This window comes from Coregonus lavaretus (assembly GCF_964263955.1).
Source record: "Coregonus lavaretus genome assembly, chromosome: 35".
Classification (NCBI taxonomy): Eukaryota; Metazoa; Chordata; class Actinopteri; order Salmoniformes; family Salmonidae; genus Coregonus; species Coregonus lavaretus.
Genome location: NC_140022.1, coordinates 4,995,267 through 5,018,230, shown reverse-complemented (window position 1 = coordinate 5,018,230; position 22,964 = coordinate 4,995,267). Strand labels below are relative to the sequence as shown.

Sequence of the window (22,964 nt, the reverse complement as noted above, 5' to 3'; positions counted from 1 at the left end):
TTGAAAAGCGCTTATTTGTTTGAGGTGTTGGTTTTTTCTCATTCAGTATGGATGTCAATGCAGAACTATCTTACTGTTGGTAGATGGTCAAATGTAAGGTATTTTTGTACTTATTAGGATCCAGTGCCTCAATTCACTGCCTGTGTATCGTGATTTAATACTTTTTTAAGAAAAGAAAAAAAAAAACGACAAAACATGTAGGCCTACATATCGCTGAATATATCCTGTAATGATGTATTTTATGACACCCACACAAGGTTGGGTAGGTTACTTTCTAAATGTAAACTGTTACTAGTTATCTGTGAAATTCTAAACAGTTAAGTCATTTTTAGATTACCCAAACTAACGTAATCTGATTAATTTACTTTTGGTTACTGTTCTGTACACTTTCCAAATCTGGTCCCTACTTCCTCCAGTCCCGTTTAGTGAGGTTGGAGTTGTCACGGTAACACCAGGTGGTGGACCCATGGCTGTGGCAATGAAAGGTATGATGTCGCTACTTGACAGACTACATAGATGCTGAACACACCCACTCAACAGTATACTAGCTTACTACTGCTATATCAACTACTATCACTCCACACTGTTGTTACAGGAACAAGAACTATGTAGGGAGACCATAGTGGTTTAACTATGTCCTATCTTGTCGACCTGTTTGTCTGCTGTATTGGGGGGATTACGTTTTTTTACTTACAAATGTATATGAAAAATCTCTTACTGTAACTTTGTTAGAAACATAATTAAAATGTGTAACATTGTTGCCATTGTGTCTCTCCTTTGCAGAATAATACTATCAGTGGTAAGGGACAAACCTGATATAAATCACACTCATCTTTCTAATAAGATGGCTTTATTATAGAATGGGGTACAAGGTCAAAGGTTACAGACTGGGGGTGTATGGGGAGTAGCGGAGACTAGCGCTACAGTCATCATAAAATAGTGATAAAATAGAATCAAGCTTATATATTAAGACAGTTATGAAATGGTTACTGGTGCAAAAGTGTCCAGGTTTTCCAACAAAAAGCCTCACAAAGACAAAAAAGGGAGAACACAACAACTGCAAACATACTTTTTACACAACAAGGACTGTTCTAGATATCAGTGATTAGTAGATGTTGGTGGGTGAATAACTAATTATTGACCTGTTCAAAATGATATGAGGGGAGGGATATGTAACAATGCTGTAACAGTATACTCATTGCCGATAGAAAGTGGCAGGTAAACAGGAGTGACTGATGGACGAGGCGTGATCCTCCATGATGTTTCTGTTAGCGAGGAGGAGGGAGAGGCTGCATCTGGAGCGAGTCATAGGTATCCTTGGTGGCGGTACTCAAACCCTGATAGATGGGGGGGAAGGGAAGGGAGGACACAGTCAACTAGGATTGATCCCAAATCTCTCACTAAACCCTTGCCTCATCCACTTTGTTCCAAACCTCTCACTGCACACTTCCCTCTCATCTACTTCCCTACCACTGTCCCCTCAAACAGAGAGAAAATAATAGTGAAACAAGAGCTGTTATGTTTGTGTATTTAGGCCTTGTTAATTGGTTGATTGAGTGGAGGGGTGTGGTCAAGAGGGAACATGCAAGGAAGCATTTCGTTGGACTGTGTGAACCATGTGTATCCTGTGCATACGACAAATAAACTTAAACTACACACCTGGTACACCTGTTCGTTCTTGTTTCTGCGGCGCTGCTTGTCCTTCACAGCGATCTCCCTGTACGTGTCGTCTGTTGGTTTTTTAAGGGACTGCGGAGGGAAAAACTTATAAGAAAAATATCCATATCTATTATAATATATAAACTAACATGAAATTATACAGTGCATTCGGAGGGTATTCAGAGCCCTTTCCTTTTCCCCATTTTGTTATGTTACAGCCTTATTCTAAAATTGATTAAATACATTTTTGCCCTCATCAATCTACACACAACACCCCATCATGACAAAGCGAAAACAGAAATACCTTATTTACATAAGTATTCAGACCTTTTCCTATGAGAATGGAAATTGAGCGCAGGTGCATCCTGTTTCCATTGATCATCCTTGAGATGTTTCTACAACTTGATTGGAGTCCACCTGTGGTAAATTCAATTGACTGGGCATGATTTGGAAAGGCGCACACTTGTCTATATAAGGTCCCACAGTTGACAGTGCATGTCAGAGCAAAAACCAAGCCATGAGGTCGAAGGAATTGTCCGTCGAGCTCCGAGACAGATTGTGTCGAGGCACAGATCTGGGAAAGGGTACCAAAAAATGTCTGCAGCATTGAAGGTCCCCAAGAACACAGTGGCCTCCATCATTCTTAAATGGAAAAAGTTTGGAACCACCAAGACTCTTCCTAGAGCTGGCCGCCCCGGCAAAACTGAGCAATCGGGGGAGAAGGGCCTTGGTCAAGGAGGTGACCAAGAACGCGATGGTCACTCTGACAGAGCTCCAGAGTTCCTCTGTGGAGATGGGAGAACCTTCCAGAAGGACAACCATCTCTGCAGCACTCCACCAATCAGGCCTTTATGGTAGAGTGGCCAGACGGAAGCCACTCCTCAGTAAAAGGCACATGACTCTGATCATGAGAAACAAGATTCTCTGGTCTGATGAAACCAAGATTGAACTCTTTGGCTTGAATGCCAAGCATCACGTCTGGAGGAAACCTGGCACCATCCCTACGGTGAAGCATGGGGGTGGCAGCATTATGCTATGGGGATGTTTTTCAGCTGCAGGGACTGGGAGACTAGTCAGGAATGAGGGAAAGATGAACGGAGCAAAGTTCAGAGAGATCCTTGATGAAAACCTGCTCCAGAGCGCTCAGGACCTCAGACTGGGGTGAAGGTTCACCTTCCAACAGGACAATGACCCTAAGCACACAGCCAAGATAACGCAGGAGTGGCTTCGGGACAAGTCTCTGAATGTCCTTGAGTGGCCCAGCCAGAGCCCGGACTTGAACATCTCTGGAGAGACCTGAAAATAGCTGTGCAGAGACGCTCCCCATCCAACCTGACAGAGCTTGAGAGGATCTGCAGAGAAGAATGGGAGAAACTCACCAAATACAGGTGTGCCAAGCTAGTAGCGTCATACCCAAGAAGACACGAGGCTATAATCGCTGCCGAAGGTGCTTCAACAAAGTACTGAGTAAAGGGTCTGAATACTTATGTAAATGTAATATTTCCGTTTTTATTTTATTTTATAAATTTGCTAAAATTTCTAAAAACCTGTTTTTGCTTTGTCATTATGGGGTATTGTGTGTAGATTAATGAGGGAGAAAAAACAATTTAATCCATTTTAGAATAAGGCTGTAATATAACAAAATGTGGAAAAAGTCAAGGGGTCTGAATACTTTCCGAATGCACTGCATGTTGGGTAACGCACTTACCGTGTAAGTGTCGTCATTATTCATGCGTTTCTGTGAATAACATAACGTACACAGAATCAGACTTTTGGTGCATGATTACAGTAATGCTAATCTTATTCTGCTATTCACAAGATATTGATCCATACACACACACTTTATACACACACTTACATCGCGTGTCATTCCACTCTCTGGATCTCTTCTGTTTATTTGTCCATAACCGTCCCCACCCGTAGGTTTCAGATCCTAGAAAACACAGAGACAGTGTTCCAAAAACAACAACAACACACACACACACACACACACACACACAAAAGGAATGGCTACTCACAGTGTAGATTTCGTCATCCTTCAATATTTTGCCCTTGGACTTGAAGAACTACGAGAGAGAGAGAGAGATCAGCCAAATATGTTGAGACAATAACTGGTCTCAATAAAACTGGTACCTGTATATCCAATCAGAGGTTTATCTACATCTACCCATATAGTGGTGTGTAAACTTGGACTCACTTTCTCTTTGAGCAACAGTCCAGTGATGATGAGGCCGTAGAGCAGGAGGAAGCCGTCCAGGATGTAGCAGAGTTTAGGGTCGTACAGCGGGGTCACCGCCTCTGCAGGGGAGAGGTTGACATTAATGAGAACACACACACAAACACCCCCAGTAAAACCCACCCCTCACTGGTAGAAATATTATGTCAGGAAGGTGAATTGAAGTAGGAATAACAATGTGTGGGAGTGAGTGTGTGTGTCTATGCGCAGTGGATGCCATCACTCAGTTTCACATGCACGCACACACACACACACACACACAGTCTATCTTTCTCTCTCATGTACTGAACAGAAACAGTTTCTCTCTGTGTCTCAGGAAGACAGTCATATGGCAGTCAGGCTCAGTGTGGTTGCAGTGACTCTAAGCCTTTTTGTGGTGGGGGTGAGTGGAGCTGTATCTAGCTCAGTGGTTTCCTCAGCTGCAACACGTTCTGAGTCTGAGGTGGTATAACTGCCTGTGTGAGCCCCAGGTGTGTGTTTCTGTTACTTATATATGTCATCAGCAAAGACCTATTTCCAACTTACTTTGTACCAGGACTGACTAAAGCTCAGAGACCAAATCAGACATCCTAGCGATAGGTATCGGTCCATGGACCAGGGATTGCAAAATACCCCCCCCCCCCCCCCCCTTATCTGTAATTTCCACTAAGACATATCTGATCTAGAAACAGTTAGGCCTCCCTTCAAGAGAGAGACTGACGATAAGGATGCAGTCAGGATTACAGAAACTGATGAAACACTGTGGTCAGGCCTTAGGATGGCTGAGACACTGAAACACTGGTCAGGCCTTAGGATGGCTGAGACACTGAGGTCAGGCCTTAGGATGGCTGAGACACTGAGGTCAGGCCTTAGGATGGCTGAGACACTGCAACACTGTGGTCAGGCCTTAGGATGGCTGAGACACTGAAACACTGTGGTCAGGCCTTAGGATGGCTGAGACACTGAAACACTGTGGTCAGGCCTTAGGATGGCTGAGACACTGAAACACTGTGGTCAGGCCTTAGGATGGCTGAGACACTGAAACACTGTGGTCAGGCCTTAGGATGGCTGAGACACTGAAACACTGTGGTCAGGCCTTAGGATGACTGAGACACTGAAACACTGTGGTCAGGCCTTAGGATGACTGAGACACTGAAACACTGTGGTCAGGCCTTAGGATGGCTGAGACACTGCAACACTGTGGTCAGGCCTTAGGATGGCTGAGACACTGAAACCCTGTGGTCAGGCCTTAGGATGGCTGAGACACTGAAACACTGTGGTCAGGCCTTAGGATGGCTGAGACACTGAAACCCTGTGGTCAGTAAGCTCTTAAGAAGTATATACGGTATACATTAAGTGTACCAAACATTAGGAACACCTGGCCTTGAACTGTGTTGACCTGTGTGTGTGGTGCTGGCTACATTTGTTCTCTCCCTTTCAGAGGGATAATAGGATGAGACCTTCAGCATTCTGAATACAGAGGCAAGCATGTGTTTGTGTGTGTTTCCACATACAGAAAAGTTCACAATTGTCCCTTTTTCCTGATCTGTCTGTGTCGGGATTATCATTTTACCTCCAGGTAACTGTCTACATGCTCAGTGCCCTTGCTGTTTAGTATTAATACATGTATTTGTAGATGCAGAGATGTTTGCTGATGTTTTCTACTGAAATCTGATGTCTGCTTGCACCTGCAGTGAATGAGAGAGTAGGCTGTGCAGTAGGCTATATGTGCCAGTCAGTGAATGAGAGAGTAGGCTGTGCAGTAGCCTATATGTGCCAGTCAGTGAATGAGAGAGTAGGCTGTGCAGTAGCCTATATGTGCCAGTCAGTGAATGAGAGAGTAGGCTGTGCAGTAGCCTATATGTGCCAGTCAGTGAATGAGAGAGGATATGTGGTCTGATGCGCTTGTCCAGCTGCATTAGCAGTACTGTACTACCAAAGTTGTTCAACCAGACTAATAGAAAATCAGCCTTCGCCTCATTTCACCTGCACTAAAAGCCTCATTTCACCTGCACTAAAAGCCTCATTTCACCTGCACTAAAAGCCATGGCAGAACACAGCATGTGACTCAAAGAAGACAGGGTCAGGGCTACAGTAGCAGACTGGTGCTGGGTCGTATTCATTAGGTACCCGGACGGAAGAAAACAGATTGAAACAGGGAGGGGCCACCTGAAAATGTCCAATAAGAAACATTTGTTTTAGTTTCCTGTTGCAAAAATGTTTTGCTAGGGTGTGCCCTAATGAAGAGGACCCTGTTAGAGGAGCCTCATCAAAGCACTACAACATGAAATGCTTTCTTAGTCTAATCAAGTAATAATGTAGTCATCTGGTGAATGCTTTTATCCAAGGCGACTAAAAGAGAGAGAGATATACTCAATGAAAATGTGTTTGTCGAGAGTCTGATGTCAGAATTCAACATTCTAAATGTTTTCCTTGCCTTTCAGAATGCAAATAATGGATTTAATTCATGCATCATGCAAATTATAAAACCTATGGCAATAGCTATAGAATACAGCTAGATTGTATGGTAATGTGTGCATTTTTTCATTGGGGCCTGCTCTGTGTCAAATCAAATCAAATGTTATTTGTCACATGCGCCGAATACAACAGGTAGCAGAGAGAACAGTCTATGACAAGGGTGGCTGGAGTCTTTGGCAATTGTATTGCAATGTATTTCCTTCATCCTCCCTGACACTTTTTCTGTTTTGTTATTTATCCTCAGAAAGTGTGACGGAGGCAGAGCTATTGAAAGTGTGGAATCAAAAGCATAAAGTCGCACACTAACCCTTAAAAAAAAGTCCTACAGGTCCTGTGTGGGATTTTTCCTGCAGTCTTAGGCCAACATACAATATACATACACTGAGTGTACAAAACATTAGGAACACCTTCCTAATATTGAGTTGCACCCCCTTTTGCCCTCAGAACAGCCTCAAATCGTTGGAGTATGGCCTCTACAAGGTGTCGAAAGCGTTCCACAGGGATGCTGGCTCATGCCGACTCCAATGCTTCCCACAGTTGTATCAAGTTGTCTGGATACACATTGGAAACTGTTGAGCGTGAAAAACCAAGCAGCGTTGCAGTTCTTGACACACTCAAACCGGTGCGCCTGGCACCTACTACCATACCCCGTTCAAAGGCACTTAAATATTTTGTCTTGCCCATTCACCCTCTGAATGGAACACATACACAATCCATGTCTCAACCGTCTCAAGGCGTAAAAATCCTTCTTTAACCTGTCGCCTCCAATTCACTTACACTGATTGAAGTGGATTTAACAATTGACATCAATAAGTGATCATAGCTTTCACCTGGATTCACCTGGTCAGTCTGTCATGGAAAGAGCAGGTGTTCTTAATGTTTTGTATACTCAGTGTAAACGGTAGAGACTAAGCACTATGCACACTGTGTTGCCCACCACATCAACTACAGTGGGGGAAAAAAGTATTTAGCCACCAATTGTGCAAGTTCTCCCACTTAAAAAGATGAGAAGCCTGTAGTTTTCTTCATAGGTACACGTCAACTATGACAGACAAATTGAGAAAAAAAAATCCAGACACCTGTCCACAACCTCAAACAGTCACACTCCAAACTCCACTATGGCCAAGACCAAAGAGCTGTCAAAGGACACCAGCAACAAAATTGTAGACCTGCACCAGGCTGGGAAGACTGAATCTGCAATAGGTAAGCAGCTTGGTTTGAAGAAATCAACTGTGGGAGCAATTATTAGGAAATGGAAGACATACAAGACCACTGATAATCTCCTTCGATCTGGGGCTCCACGCAAGATCTCACCCCGTGGGGTCAAAATGATCACAAGAACGGTAAGCAAAAATCCCAGAACCACACGGGGGGACCTAGTGAATGACCTGCAGAGAGCTGGGACCAAAGTAACAAAGCCTACCATCAGTAACACACTACGCCGCCAGGGACTCAAATCCTGCAGTGCCAGACGTGTCCCCCTGCTTAAGCCAGTACATGTCCAGGCCCGTCTGAAGTTTGCTAGAGTGCATTTGGATGATCCAGAAGAGGATTGGGAGAATGTCATATGGTCAGATGAAACCAAAATATAACTTTTTGGTAAAAACTCAACTCGTCGTGTTTGGAGGACAAAGAATGCTGAGTTGCATCCAAAGAACACCATACCTACTGTGAAGCATGGGGGTGGAAACATCATGCTTTGGGGCTGTTTTTCTGCAAAGGGACCAGGACGACTGATCCGTGTAAAGGAAAGAATGAATGGGGCCATGTATCGTGAGATTTTGAGTGAAAACCTCCTTCCATCAGCAAGGGCATTGAAGATGAAACGTGGCTGGGTCTTTCAGCATGACAATGATCCCAAACACACTGCCCGGGCAATGAAGGAGTGGCTTCGTAAGAAGCATTTGAAGGTCCTGGAGTGGCCTAGTCAGTCTCCAGATCTCAACCCCATAGAAAATCTTTGGAGGGAGTTGAAAGTCTGTGTTGCCCAGCGACAGCCCCAAAACATCACTGCTCTAGAGGAGATCTGCATGGAGGAATGGGCCAAAATACCAGCAACAGTGTGTGAAAACCTTGTGAAGACTTACAGAAAACGTTTGACCTGTGTCATTGCCAACAAAGGGTATATAACAAAGTATTGAGAAACTTTTGTTATTGACCAAATACTTATTTTCCACCATAATTTGCAAATAAATTCATTAAAAATCCTACAATGTGATTTTCTGGAAAAAAATATCTCATTTTGTCTGTCATAGTTGACGTGTACCTATTATTTATCGACAGACGGCCTACAGGTTACTGTTGGCAATAGGACATTGAGTGAGTGATTGACTAAATGAACAGTCTTTGTTCTGTGTTTGTATCACCTTTTAAATGTGTACATACAAAACAACATTTACAATAAGGTCATTCAGTAAGCGACTGATCAACGTTTTTTTCAATAACTTTTTGTCTTTTGACATGAAACATGTCTCTTTTGACCTTGGAGGGAGACGTTTCCACTATCACTAGCACTGCCATGACCATGGCTGTGGTCGCCTCACAGACGTCTCTCCCTTCCCACCACAGGTAAACCCTAGTGTGGTTAAAGCCTCCCCAGGGGCCTCTGCAGAAAGGGCAAAACACATGGGGCATGAATAGCAATACTTTCTGTTTCCACTTCAAAAAGAACTTGCTCCAGATAGTTCATCATTTGACGTAAAGAAAAATAGATAATCTGTGTTCTTAATCACTTCATACTCAAATGTGATGCTTTATAGCACCATATTGTGTAATACTTCCATTGTGCAATACATTTACATGTGAACAAGTTCTAGCGAAGGTTAAACCTGATTACATGTTGTGCACGTTAAGTTAGGGTCAATTACGCCTACACTCCAAATTGAATTGCAGGGCTGTGGAGAAATCACATGTCCTGTAAGAGACGTACCGACAGGAACTGAAATGTAATGCGATTGACCCCAGCACGATGAAACGTGAGGTGTGATTACAAATAGCAGGCGAGATAGCTAGATCATCGTGAAGTGATATTATCTGACACAGGAAGCCTTGAGTGAGAAGCTGTCAGTGAGAGGCTGGGGGGGTTGGGGGTAACACATGATGAGACATGATTCAATCATGCAGGTTATTTCCTAATAACTATTTTTAAGAAGCCACTGCAGCGCTACAAGAACATCTCAGCACCACTCCCTCGGTCTCTCGCTCCCTCACTCTCTCTCTCGCTCGCTCCCCGCATTGCGGTCAGAGTTCGTGTCTCAAACCCTGAGAACTTTACAGGGTCCAGTCGTATAATATATTGTACAATTATGAGTGTGTGAATGTATGCATGTGAATGTGCAAGAAAAACACTTTTTTAAACAGAAATATTGGAATTTGTCTATGTTGTGTGTGAACCTAGCCTGTTTTTCATTGAGTATGTGAATCCAACATTGATTATTGCAGCGAGGGGAGAGATCATTTTGAAATAGCCCATCCCTAAAACTCGGATTGTGTGTTTGATTGAATAGCAGCCTCAGTCAAGTCCATCTCAGGCCTGACCAGTGCAGTGCTGTGGCCACAGGTAAAACGGGGAGAATTTGAATGTAAAAGGTAAAAGGTTACAGGCTTTTTAACTGTTGTTAAAGAGTCTGCTGCTGAGGTCTTTTATTGCTAACTTTAGCATCATACTGCCAGTGACTGTGTTGATGGAACATACCATGTATTTACTGGTCTCCTAAAAGGAAACTGACTGAAATCTTTGTTTTGATAGATTATTTTGCAGTGTGGTGACATCAACATCTGTCATTTCTCGCCAGAAGTTTGTAGGAAAGAGAGAAACCAGTATGTGTGTTCAAATCCTTGTTTAAAAGGTGACACTCAGCAACTTTGATGTATCGTCATTGAGTGATGTGATTTCACCCACGTAAAACTCTGAAGACGTGAAGAAATTTCCATTCAGCTTTTGACTCTGAAGACAGACTGTTTATGTTTGAATTGCATAATCAGATGATTTGAGTGGTAAAAAGTATTATTTTCTTTTTTCTCAGAGATTGCTGATCAGTCTTTAGAGCGCGCTCAGTTTAACACAGGCCAAAATTAAGGGTTCAATGTAGCTGCTTGAATTGCATTAAAACATTTTGTATAGACTATTGCATTTTTAAAAAAAAATTACAATTCTGCAAATCATGAACATCAACACATTAATAATTTAACATAAACTGCAACTTAAACCCCAAAAGTAGCTCACTGTGATTAAATAAATATCACTACATGTCATTTCTGATTTTATGGACCTGCCTTTTGTCATTGGGACTTGATAATAGTGTAACTGATAGTATCACCATTTAATACTCTAGTGTTGTTCACAGTAAAGAGCGGAAACAGAAGGCCCTCCTACATGGTTCTCTGTCACAGTGGGATGTGAGTGAGAGAGAACCCCAACCCTATCATGGTTACAGTAATGCATCTCACACTAAACACTTTGTGTTCTATGACGGGTACAAAAACAAAAGATTCCCCAAAATGACACAGCCAACTGGCAGATAGTTTCTCTAACACAAGGAGCAATTTGTAAAGAGCAAAATGGAGAAGATAAGCTATTGACAACACTGACACTTTCTCTAATGAGCGTGTGCGAGGACTTGTGCAGTTAATAATAATAATAATAATAAATAATAATATGCCATTTAGCAGACGCTTTTATCCAAAGCGACTTACAGTCATGCGTGCATACATTTTATTTTATTTTTTGTGTATGGGTGGTCCCGGGGATCGAACCCACTACCTTGGTGTTACAAGCGCCGTGCTCTACCAGCTGAGCTACAGAGGACCACGTTAGGCAGTATATGGTCATCTACACATCTTTACCGTCCGAATAGGACACCTGTATAATGTCCAAAAGAACACACCATTATTTAAACGCATAGTACAGTAACCATAAACCTTTCCGCTTTTTTAATTGCTTATCTAAATAAAGAGTTGATCATTGACCGTCATTCACACGCACTAGCACACGCACATTGTAATATTGTTGTCTGGTGGTATTATACATTTTGTATTGTAGATATGTAGTGGTGTAATAATGTTATATGATGTACTGTTTTATCTTTTGTTTTGTGTGTAATGTAAGTGCCTTAATGTGTTTGGACCCCAGGAAGAGTAGCTGCTGCCTTGGAAGCAGTTAATGGGGATCTCTAATAAATACAAATAGGTTGATGACGGGGCCCTGAGCACTCATCCATACTGTAGACTAGCCTACGCCGCCGACACTGCCTCAGCAAAATCAGAAAGTTAGAATTATGAAATATATATTTTTTAATGAAGTAATCATTAGCAATTTTTCAAGCAACCCCTCATTCTCTGCCTCATCCCTTGAGAAGTTGAAAAAGTCAAAATATCATGCTGTCTTTTTCACCTTTATATTTTTGCATCTCTTCTCCTTTTCTAAACCTTACCATAACCTTTATTTCACTGGTTGTGTTCTAGGATTATTTTACCCTTTCTGGTAGAACATTACATTACAGCACAGAGCTAAGTGGTAATAACAAGGTAATGGTAAAGTATATAGTTACTCACAATGAAAACATTATTTATCCAGATAGGCTATCCCTAATTTCAATATAATTATATTATGATTCAGAGTAATGCACCACCTACTTTGCACTATTATATAACAATAAAAGAACAATACCGTAACTTACACTCACAGTAAGGGTTTGAGAATGAGTGTTGGAACAGGGAAACAATAATATTCTAATTTTACTGGAATTAACTAATCTGGCCAAATGTTTTCAACTGTACCATACAATGACCATTTATTTCCACTTAATTCTATGGTGCCATGTAAAATGCTCCTATTCATTTTTAAGTTGGCGTGTTTAAAAAATATTCAATCTGGCCCCTTTGATGAGAGAAAGCACAACAATCAGAGAGGAAGGAGACAGCAGACAACTCTGTATTCTTCACATGATCAAAACCCAACTCAAAGTCACAGAGCCGGGTCTCTGTCTGTTCACTGGTGTACAATAAAGATCACACACACACACACACACACACACACACACACACTTCACTGGAAGTTAAAATTTGAAATCCAAACCAACATGAGGGCATTGACACGATGGAGAGAGTAGTATGCAAGGAAAGGGAATAAATGTGGTTCAAAATGTACAACTCCCTTCATTCAGGGCCAATAAGTTAAATATGGGTCAAGTTATTATTTCCGCTAACAATATGCCCTGGTTCTAAACACCTGTGTGAGAACATGGAAGACTTGTGTTTATGAACCCCTCTACATGACTACACCGCTGGGTTTTGCTCTCCCTCGTTTGTCTTTTCCTGCTTCGTCAAAGATGGCCGTCTCTTGTTGAGAAACGGAGGACACCACCATGAGTGAGCCGTGTTTTACCCAGCCAGGATTCAAAGCACTATGCAGGCATCATAGGTAGTACGACTCCATTGGAGTAGGTGACTGTACAGCTGTATAGTGGTCTATAATGGGTCAACTAGACTTATAGCTAAATACTACAGAGTTACACCAGCTCTTCCATGATACCAGGTTGTTGGAGGCTTCGGAGGGTTGAGACACCGAGTGACAGGGGTCAGGGTTTAGGGATGAGCCCAGGTGCAAAGAGAGACAGGGTTTGGAGGGGTCTTACCGGCATAGGGTAGTGCAGTAGACAGGACCAGCAGGCCTCCCGTCCTCTTCCGAGGGTCCATCGCTCTCTCTGGATGGGTGCGGTCGAGCCCCTTCTCTTAGAAACCGTGCCACACTCCTCTCTGCCGTCCTCTCTTCTGTCTTCCTGGGCCTTGGGGGATGATGGGCCTCCAAAGCTGGGTTTTATGGGTCACTTCTCCTTCTCCTGTCTCTCTCTGTGTTGGGGTGCAGCTTGAGGCTGAGTGATGTGTCGACTCGCTGGCGGCTCCTCGTCTTAGTGTACAGGAAGTGGCTTAGTGTTGCTCCACCTGGTTACACGACACACACACACAAACACACACGCCTCTCACCCTGGCCTACCCTTCCCCTATCCTCAACTCTAAGACATGGCTCCTTCTCCGTACTCAGGAAGGCACTCCCTGTCAATGTTGAGAGGAACATGTTCTTGACTGAAGAGCTGTGTGCTACACAGTTCTATTGGACTCATCTTACTTGCAACCAACCTGATTATTTAATATTAATAAGATAAATATTACATTTAATAAAGAACAAAGGAAAGTACTGTACATACAAAAATCTAGCTTTATTTATACAAATCATCCATCATTTTGTTTTTAAAAATGTATCATGTCAGCATCAAAATATCAAAACTTGAATCAGTTTGTTTTACAAGTGGTGATCAGAAAGCTTATGAAGCCATTTCAGGCTAATCCTAAAATCATGGCACTGAGTTAAAAAAAATAATAGAGTAGCCTATATATTAAATACTTATTTCATGTATAAATATATACAAAGAATGTATTTAAATTCCAGCAAAATCGGAAGTGAAGTTGTAGAACAGAATAATTATTAGTAAAAAATATTCTAATGTCATATTTAGTTCTATTTTGGCATGATATTGAATTGAAACGAATGAGACCCAAACTGATTAAATGAAAGACTAAGAAAAATGTACTTATAAAATGACAAATGGATTTGTAGATGACAAGTGCAATGCTTCATAATCAACACATACCACTGACTGGAATAACACTCACAGTTTAATTCAACATGAGTGTCATGTTCTTCTTTTGCTTTAAAGAAATGGTTCACCCAAATTACAATGTATTCTAATTTTATGGATACCTACATTCAAAAGCTATTCTATGGAGCTAGTCAGCCACCCAGAATGTGGGTTTGTTCACCTTGCTACAGCTTATTGGTGGCATTGTTCAAAAACAATAGAGCGTGGTACCCTTGTTGGCAGGCCAAAATGGCATTTTTTAAAATCCCCTCCAAACTACAACAAAATATGTAATTTGGTCGAACTACCCTTCAAGCAGCTGCTTCTATCTGTAACAAGCCCCCCCCCCCCTTGTGGTAAAAATACAACACTGCATATGACTGCTCACCTAACATGGGAGAGTGATGCCATCAATTATTTCTTATATAAATACAAAAGCTAAATGGGCTCCCTAACAACGAAGGCAGTCCTTCTTAAAACCAATCAAATAATTATATTGCACAACAAGAGAGTTTCCTAAAGGGTATAACCTGCTCACTCATGCAATTACACACACAGATCCATCCCTATAGGCATACATTTAAATTGCAAGCATATGAGAGACAAACTCTGAATTCCAAACCATCCCCTTCCCCCAGACACCCCAGTAGATATTAAATGATTTGGAATTCAGCAAATGGCCATTATTGAGCTAATTTAGTTGGGGGGGGAGAGTCTTCATTGTTCTGAATATTGGGTCCATCCTCTTGACCACTATGAAACACTTAGGATCCCTCCACATCAAAAACTGACTGTGGTGTCCTCCTAAAAGAATCACAAGACAGAAAGACAACGGTCAGCTGTTCTGAGGCCACTGTTAACTAAAACAGTGACTCAGTACATTTTTGTCACGTGCACTTAGTGCTATTCCTTACTTTCATTCCTGACAATAAGCCGTATGTATGACACACTGATCAAACTCCATGACATCTGACCAATCAGACTCTGTTTCAGAGGTGCACTCCACAAAAGTGCATCCCAGATTATTTGCAACAGGCAGTGAAACCTCTAGTCACTGATCCAGGGTTAGAGGCTAGGGGTTGTTTCTGGACAGAGCCTCAGAGGCAAGAGAAGAGCATCAATAGCTACTCACTCAGTGGTGTCTGTTGTAGGGTGTAACCTTGAAGGGTGTAGCCTTGAAGTAGTCTTCTGGGATGACTGTCTTCACCCCTCCAAAGTAGTCCAGAACCCACACCTTGGTGATGTTCATCTTGGCAAAGAACCAGTTGTGATCGGTGGGCCAGTCAACCATCTCAGGGTGCCGGCTGAACAGGGCTTTCTTGGCAAAGGTGGCCTCTGTACCGTTAATCTATCAGAGACATACAGGTAAACAGAACAGTGAGGATTCATGATGATAAACTCTGTAACGTGGAGTAGTGTGTGTGCGAGTGAGTGAGACTGATAGTGCGTGCGTCAGTGTGTGTATGTGTGTGTCATTAACCCTCACCTCCAGCACAGAGCCAGAGAAGATGATGTGGGCACACAGGGGATCCTGAGGGTCGTATCCTTGGTTCTTACAGAAGTCTGTCTGGGCCAGGGACATGGACAAGGAAGCCTGGGGGTTCACCTGAAACACACAGTCAGTCAGCATCTCCTTACTCTTCAGCACATCCCTTTGAATGGCATCACACATATAGCCCTGTATAGGTTATATATTAGAGAAAAGGTCAATAGTTTAGCCTATGGTTTTGCCCGCTTTAGGTATAATGCCAGGAGCCACTTGTGGATTCGACAGCTCTAACGGAGTTCAACATCTGACACTGTCAAAACAACCACTATGTGGATGTCAGGCTAAAGCGGATCTTATTGAATTGAGCCCCAAGTATGTGTGGTAAACCGGCATACATGGTGCTGGCTGGTTCAGACTTGAAGCTGTCAACTCACTGCCACGTCAACATAAGACTGAAGCGTGACGTCATTACAAAAAATTGCTGTGTCACTCCCCAAAAGCAGCTGACTCATGATAGCACCAATGAGAGTTGCATAATTCAAAAACTTTCAGTCATGGTTCTAAATGTAAATGAAGTGTCAACTACAAATGGAACAAGGTATGTTTCTTGCAGTAGCCGACATAATGCAAATAATAACCTTATCTGTCATCGACTTTACGTCCTTGTATACCTTTCCTAAGTTACAATTGACAGAAATATTGTCCTACCCACCTTTAAATCCTGAACAGAGATCTCCATACTGGTGAGGAACATGTAGGGCACCCCAGTCCCAGACCCGACTGGCCCGTCACTGATAGAGAATGCATTGGAGAAGGGTTGTCCTTGCACTGGCTCATGGGTCGATATTGTGGCCATGGAAGCCCAGTTGCACTGGTTGGCGACGAATCTAGCCATCCTGGCGACTTCCTCGTGCGGAGTGATTCTGTAAGGTTCGCCGGGCATAGCGAAAAGCAGTAGAAGCCCTGCAGCCAGCATTGTGTTCATGTTGACTTCCATCTCCTTCATACACCACTGAGGTATAAAGAACGTCGTAAACACATGTAGAAGGAAAGCAACGAAGTGTTTTGTATACTGCGGTCACGTGATCAAATTGGGATTATGTCATATGACTTCACAGTTGGTTTTTTTCAAATCCAGGCGCACTCAATTACCGATATTCTAAAAAACGCCATGAGGCCGATAAACAACAAGTTGATTCTACGAAAGTTCCACTTTGTATTGTGCCGTTTTATTAAAATATGTTTACCTTTAAAACGTTGCCTTAGCCCATTTGACACTGATTGCATTAATTACTGTATTTCCTCCCCCAAAGATTGTCAAGTTTTTTTTCTTCACAATGTCATGCATTCTTGCATAGGCCTCAGGCTCAATGGTAAGAATGGGTTTAACTTGACAGACCTTTTCAACATCTGACAAATTAAATATTGGCGGTGATTTGTATCTTCTACTGTTTCCACCTGTTGGTGGTAAACTTGACCATTGCCTTAAGTGGGCCTTACCATGATGTAATAAACCTGTGTATAATTTCAACAGCCCACAAACACTAAATACTCTGCTTCTCAGAATCCCCAAGATGGTTGGTCGTGGAAAGAAAGCGGTCACCAAAAACACTTCGACAAGCCGCTCTGCTAGGTCTGGTCGCCAGTTTTAAGTAGGCCAAATTCGCCGTCTGCTGAGGCGCACACGAGCGGCAATCTACCTCGCTGCCATCCTGGTTTACTCTGTGCATACATTCTGGAGCTGTCGGGCAATGCAGCCCATGACACAAGTGGCGCATTGCTCCCCGGCACATCCAATTGGCTGTGCGGAACAATGATGAGCTGAACACTGGGCGGCATCCCAAATCTGATGTGGGTGTTCTTCCAAACATCCACGCCGTGCTGCTCCCGAAGACTGACAATGCGTCTAGAGATGACTGCACTGCCAAAGACATCCAGTGTCAATAGTTTTAAATGTACAATGTTTTTACTGCAAGAGCACTTATTTTAGTGTTTCCTAATAAAAGTATTGTACTAAGACCCTAGTTGGCCTACATTTGTTTCAGTTTGACGTGGGATTTCAATTGGTGTAGCATCTTGTATGTAAGCATTCTATGGTCTTGATGTGGAAAGAATTTCCAACTCCGTAACCTCCTAGAAAGTTGAACCACTTCAATTGCTTTACATTTCTACAGGTCTTAATTTGAAAACACTCAGTCCTCTGCCTGAACTGGTCCACTAAAACCGTTAAATGACAACTCTTATCTACACAACTTTATTTGGCTCAATGGTGGACGTCATAAATTATGTGCTAATTTCTAATAAAATATGCCATCTCGCAGATTATTTTAGCCTAAGAGATTTTGTCATGCGTGCGTACGTTTACCATATGGGTGGAATCGAACCCACTACCCTGGCGTTTCAAGCAGCCCCATGCTCTACCAACTGAGCTTCACCGAACAAAAATATAAATGCAACGTTTATAGTGTTGGTCCAATGTTTCATGAGCTGAAATGTTCATTACACACAAAAAGCTTATCTCATTCTGCACAAATATGTTTACATCCCTGTTTAGTGAGCACTTCTCCTTTGCCAAGATAATCCATCCACCTGACAGGTGTTGCATATCAAAAATCTGATTAAATGGCATGATTACACAGGTGCACCTTGTGCTGGGGACAAAAGGCCACTCAAATGTGCCGTTTTGTCGCAACACAATGCCACAGATGTCTCAAATTTTGCAGGAATATAAAAAAAACAACATATTTCAGTCATTTAGCAGCTCTTATCCAGAGCGATTTACAGGAGCAATTAGGGTTCAGTGCCTGGCTCAAGGGCAAATCGACAGACGTTTCACCTAGTTGGCTTGGGGATTCGAACCAACGCCCTTAACCGCTAGGCTACCTGCCACCAGAGTTGTTGCCAGATAATTTAATGTTCATTTCCCTACCATAAGCCGCCTCCAACGTCATTTTATAGAATTCGGCAGTACGTCCAACCAACCTCAACACCAGACCACGTGTTTGGTGTTGTGTGGGCAAGCGGTTTGCTGATGTCAATGTTGTGAACAGAGTGCCACATGGTGGGGTTATGGTATGGGCAGGCATAAGCTATGGACAACAAACACAATTGCATTTTATTGATGGCAATTTGAATGCACAAAAATACTGTGACGAGATCCTGAGGCCCATTTTTTAAAAAGGTATCTGTGACCAACAGATGCATATCTGTACTCCCAGTCATGTGAAATCCATAGATTAGGGCCTAATTAATTCATTTCACTTGACTGATTTCCTCATATGAACTGTAACTCAGTAAAATCAATGAAATTGTTGCATGTTGCGTTTAAATTTTTGTTCAGTATACAAAGGACCATTTACAGGTTAATAAACAAAGGTGATGAGGGCAAGGCATAACTGGTTGTCCACTATCATACACATCTTGGGGTCATTGTGGCCTGGTCCGAAGGCAGATTTGGTTACAGCACTGACTATGTAGGAGCAGGCTATAATATTATATTTTGTTTCTATGTTAATCTCAAGGTTCAGGCCAGCAGTCCCTGACAGCCTTCACATCCACACTGACATGTCACTTCCTGTTCCGGGTCACTGTCAGGGCTGTGGGAGTAGTTCCAGGTCAACTCAGTCCCCGCCTTCACCACTCTGCAAGAAAACATAGAAAAAGCACAATCTACTGTTGGTACTGATTTATCAACCCAATCGCGTAGTTTTATCTCTCAATCATTACCCATCAGAGAGCAGAGACCATTCCGGACACTTACCTGCTGGTGAAGAAGGCGATGACGGGGAAGTTTGGGTCATGAGAGTCAGTGAAGACGTTCTGCACAAATAGGTTGGGGTCGCAGCTGTGCTGTAGAGACAAGAGGTCAGAGGTTATGAGGTGGTGGGTTAAAGAATGGAAGTAGATAGACTATAGGTCACAGTCATACACCTACATTTATGAACCTTCCCACGTTCCCCTCCTTCGTGGCATCTACGTAATACAGGTGCTCCATAGGGTTCTGCTTTGGGCCCAGTTTTTGGGGGCTTGTGCTTGTGGACACAGACAGTTTCACATCCACTTCTTTCATGTCCACTTCTTTCAAGTCTGGTTCGGAATTCAACTGTGGCTTCTGTACCCCATTCTCTTGCTCCAGCCCCTCCTCAACCTCCATGCCTGAAGAAGGAAAATTGTAACAGGAAAGAAAATAAGTTAGATTGCATATTTTCTGGGCCCCACAATACCTTGTTTCTCAGTGTTCATCATTGGGAACCATAGCCTGGTTAAACCAGTGAAACAATGGTGATTGCAGCAGTCAGTCTGGTGTAACCAGGCTAATGGAACCATGAAGCCCCCTGAAGCAGCCGCTGGCCCAGTTTCCAGTACCTGTGAGAGGTTGGGCTGGCAGGGCGTTCCCCACCAACACAGCTTGTATCTGTGAAGAAAGCTCCACCCCGGGCCTCTGGATAACGGGCACATGAAGCCCGTCAGGAGGTGAGCAGGGGGGCGAGGGCTCCAGGGTCTCTGCATGCGCCCGTCCCTCTCCTGCCGGTGCCAGCCACTCATCCACCACCTCCACCTCGTCGTCGGAGGGAAGCTCCGTCTTCTGGCGCTTGGGTGGGAGGGGCTTGTCGGAATCTAGGCCTGCCCTGAGAACTACACCTGGAAGGAAGAAAAGGGAAGCTAATAATGTTTCAGATCCTTGATTTGGATCCACAGTTCAGCCTTTATTAAAGGGATAGCTCTTATGCAAATATGCTGATTTTCGCTGAACAATTCCTTTAAGCGTACAGGACCAAACTGTCACTTTCCCCTACCTGCGTACGTGCACACGAAGGTGCCCCTGTCCAGGTCATCACGGCAACGCACCCCCCATCCTTTGTCTCCGGTGGGGAAGACTTGCAGCCGGACGCGCAGACCCCGCTGAACCACACGGTTCTGGCACCTGCCACGGTCACACCCACACCACGGACCGCATTCGTACAGCCTAACACACACAAACACACACAGATACATATCTCATGAGTAGTTGGTAATGGCATGCACTCTCCAGGCACAATAGATACACAGAGGACATTAACACAACAGGATTGCTGACAAGGCCCAGACGCCCAGCCCAACTCACCCTTTAGGCACAGGCTCAGACAGCCTCTGGTGGGAGTAGTGTTTGCCGCCGGTCTGCCGAGCGCAGGCGCAGCTCTCCGCGTCACCACAGCCGTCAGTGCAGTCACAGCAGGTGGTGAACAGCGGGCCCGAACTGAGGAAACAGCCGTGAGGCCAACGCTCCTTCCTGTAGCGGAAGTCCTCCGGCCGCACTCCTTCCTCCCCCAGGCACAACTCCACCGGAGTTGGCTCTGACCCCCGGCTCAGGTCCCTCTCGGCCGGCCCGGGTGGGCGCCACTGCGGTGGCCGCAGACACTCCAACTGCACCAGGGGGTCAAAGGTGAAGTCGTCCACCTGCAGGACGTCGTGACTCTCAGTGGCAACCAGGAAACATAACACCTCCCCTGGGGTGCAGAGACTCAGCCCACAGGGAGCCTTATAAACAACGCCCTGCCCTGTGACCTCAGAGTCCAACTCTGCACCCTGAGAATTCTCAGAGCTCTCCCCCTTAGAGTCTGGTTCAGTCTCATCACAATCGGTCTCAATCACTTTAGTGAAAGGTGGGGTGGCAGCACACTGCCGCTGGAAGGAGCAGAGTAGGGGGATCCTGAGAGGGTTGTGGCCCCGGAAGTGGTGTGCGGACGGGGGCAGGTGGGGCACACAGGCCTGGCTGCAGGTATGGAGCTGGTAGGGGAGCTGGAGGGGCACCAGGGGGGCCATGAGGTCCTCTCTGTTGGGGTAGGGGGGCGACAGCGGGAGGATGGAGCCGTCATAACGAAGGGGTGAGGGAGGGGAGACGGGCTCTGTCTGCTGGGGGGGCAGTGGAGTCTGGGGATCGTCAATATCAGGGACTGAAACTGTGAGGATTTCTGTGTGGTGGAGACAGATGTTGGGGAAATGTTAGGCTAGCAGCAAACTGAGATTTTGGGATAGCTCAGAGACCACGTTTGGATCCAATCAATCCAAACCTCACAGTCAGTGATACTATAATGATATACTGGGTGTGAAGTAGGCTATGTACCTGCACCAATAACCACCTCCACAAAAGACTCATTCCCAGTGGCAGGGGCTGTAGTTGTAGCTGTGGCTGTAGTTGCCGGTGTCACAATCAGCCCGGAATCTAATAACGTAATCATATTCATCCCTTGGACATATTCTAAAACAGAAACAGAACAATTGTTGCATCAACGGCCAGAGTGTGTGTGTGTGTGTGTGTGTGTGTGTGTGAGATGTATATATGGTACCTCTGTCTGTAGCAGTGCAGGTCTTGATGGCATGCTTCAGGTGTGTCAGATATTCATACAGCTCATCAAATGCTTGTTCCACATCCACCTGTACCCAGAATGACTTTGCCCTCACTGAAATCAGAGCAAAAAAATCATGTCAGGAACAAATCATTTGGGTGATGATCTCCAACAACAACTGGTTTCATCTTTCAAACTGGATTAGATGTGAAACTAGAAACAATACAACGGTATAAGTGAAAATGCCTCACCAACTTCTGTTTTCTCTGACCCATCCATTTTCAATGTTGATGGATGGTCAGCTGATTATAAATTCCTCTGATACCTGCTAAGAAAATGTGCAATTGGCTAAGCGCATAGTCAATATTATGCCGGATATATAGCCTACCAAAGACCCACCTAGCTACATCTATATTGTTGGTATCCCAAGTCAATGGCCTAGCTAGTCCTACTGGCTAACGTACACCCGTAAGGATGTCGTAAGTAACTTAACGTTAGCTAGATCTCTAGCTATCTTGGATATGCTGCATGCATTGATTTCAGGAAGTTGCTTGCAAAAAACATTCTTATATAAGTGTCGACCCCAACTTACAGTTCGTTCAAAACATAAGCTACTGTACCTACTGCCTTATCTATTTATCCCTGATGGTATCGAGACATTTGACTTTGTCTACTTCCATTGATGAAATTATAATACCCACAATGCAGTTCACTGTTTTGTTCCTCGAGAAGACCAATCTAACATATTACCGATCTGCAAATCCACAGTTGCGTAACAAAGGAATGGAATCAGATGAATTGACCAAATTTACATTCGCTTGAGTCATTTTTTCCCAATATTTAATAAGGTCTCCTTTTTGACACTGAATATTTTCATTTGACATTGTTAATTGGGTTTTCAATTCGCCATTCGCTTTTTATGAATTGACCCACTGCGCACCATTAAACAGTTAAATTTCGCTACGAATATGAAACATTCTTCGACTTTAATGTTCGTCATCTTGCAAGTTGAGGGACCTATGCACAGTTGGCGAGAGTTGATTGTCTGACGGTTACAATATGTAGTTTGGTAGTTATGTCAGACTCTGGTTATGTAGGCGGCTATTTTCTGGGTCGTATTCATTAGTGCAACGGAAACATTTTGCAACGTCATCGAGTTT

The 22,964-nt window shown here is 43.7% G+C and overlaps 3 protein-coding genes across 9 annotated transcripts; all 3 read right to left on the bottom strand.

The window, feature by feature from the left end:
* Positions 1–819: 819 nt before the first annotated feature.
* Positions 820–13,269, bottom strand: LOC311109764 (T-cell surface glycoprotein CD3 zeta chain-like). The gene is made up of 7 exons (XM_084152742.1): positions 12,988–13,269; positions 3,857–3,957; positions 3,678–3,725; positions 3,518–3,592; positions 3,368–3,397; positions 1,660–1,749; positions 820–1,337 (listed from the first exon to the last, which is right to left on the bottom strand). Exons 1-7 carry the CDS (start codon positions 13,046–13,048, stop codon positions 1,269–1,271), a joined length of 474 nt encoding a protein of 157 aa, XP_084008868.1. The 5' UTR covers positions 13,049–13,269; the 3' UTR covers positions 820–1,268.
* Positions 13,270–13,548: 279 nt separating this feature from the next.
* On the bottom strand, positions 13,549–16,556 carry LOC311109763 (protein CREG1-like). The gene is made up of 4 exons (XM_084152741.1): positions 16,191–16,556; positions 15,476–15,595; positions 15,122–15,337; positions 13,549–14,793 (listed from the first exon to the last, which is right to left on the bottom strand). Exons 1-3 carry the CDS (start codon positions 16,482–16,484, stop codon positions 15,122–15,124), a joined length of 630 nt encoding a protein of 209 aa, XP_084008867.1. The 5' UTR covers positions 16,485–16,556; the 3' UTR covers positions 13,549–14,793.
* A 2,016-nt stretch (positions 16,557–18,572) lies between these two features.
* LOC311109623 (histone-lysine N-methyltransferase SETDB2-like) lies at positions 18,573–22,867 on the bottom strand. Of its 7 annotated transcripts, none has more exons than XM_084152560.1 (10): positions 22,506–22,867; positions 22,056–22,129; positions 21,805–21,918; positions 21,582–21,716; positions 20,583–21,429; positions 20,275–20,444; positions 19,844–20,119; positions 19,413–19,633; positions 19,239–19,327; positions 18,573–19,119 (listed from the first exon to the last, which is right to left on the bottom strand). In XM_084152560.1, exons 2-10 carry the CDS (start codon positions 22,081–22,083, stop codon positions 19,002–19,004), a joined length of 1,998 nt encoding a protein of 665 aa, XP_084008686.1. In that variant the 5' UTR covers positions 22,084–22,129; positions 22,506–22,867; the 3' UTR covers positions 18,573–19,001. The 7 variants fall into 7 exon arrangements, with proteins under 7 accessions (XP_084008686.1, XP_084008684.1, XP_084008683.1 ...); XM_084152558.1 differs by having other exon boundaries at positions 22,056–22,132; positions 22,397–22,508; XM_084152557.1 differs by having other exon boundaries at positions 22,425–22,508.
* Between the last annotated feature and the right edge of the window lie 97 nt (positions 22,868–22,964).

Excerpts from the sequence above, each read along its gene's own strand:
- LOC311109763 (XM_084152741.1), bottom strand. The coding sequence starts at position 16,484 with ATGAAGGAGATGGAAGTCAACATGAACACAATGCTGGCTGCAGGGCTT. Across the intron at positions 15,596-16,190 it reads TCTCTGTTCAGGATTTAAAG|GTGAACCCCCAGGCTTCCTT; the intron begins GTGGGTAGGACA and ends TGTGTGTTTCAG. Across the intron at positions 15,338-15,475 it reads TCTCTGGCTCTGTGCTGGAG|ATTAACGGTACAGAGGCCAC; the intron begins GTGAGGGTTAAT and ends TGTCTCTGATAG.
- LOC311109764 (XM_084152742.1), bottom strand. The coding sequence starts at position 13,048 with ATGGACCCTCGGAAGAGGACGGGAGGCCTGCTGGTCCTGTCTACTGCA. Across the intron at positions 3,726-3,856 it reads GACTGTTGCTCAAAGAGAAA|TTCTTCAAGTCCAAGGGCAA; the intron begins GTGAGTCCAAGT and ends TCTCTCTCGTAG. Across the intron at positions 1,750-3,367 it reads ATAATGACGACACTTACACG|TCCCTTAAAAAACCAACAGA; the intron begins GTAAGTGCGTTA and ends TTCCCTCCGCAG.
- LOC311109623 (XM_084152560.1), bottom strand. The coding sequence starts at position 22,083 with ATGGATGGGTCAGAGAAAACAGAAGTTG. Across the intron at positions 20,445-20,582 it reads TCTGAGCCTGTGCCTAAAGG|GCTGTACGAATGCGGTCCGT; the intron begins GTGAGTTGGGCT and ends TGTGTGTGTTAG. Across the intron at positions 19,120-19,238 it reads ATCGCCTTCTTCACCAGCAG|AGTGGTGAAGGCGGGGACTG; the intron begins GTAAGTGTCCGG and ends GTTTTCTTGCAG.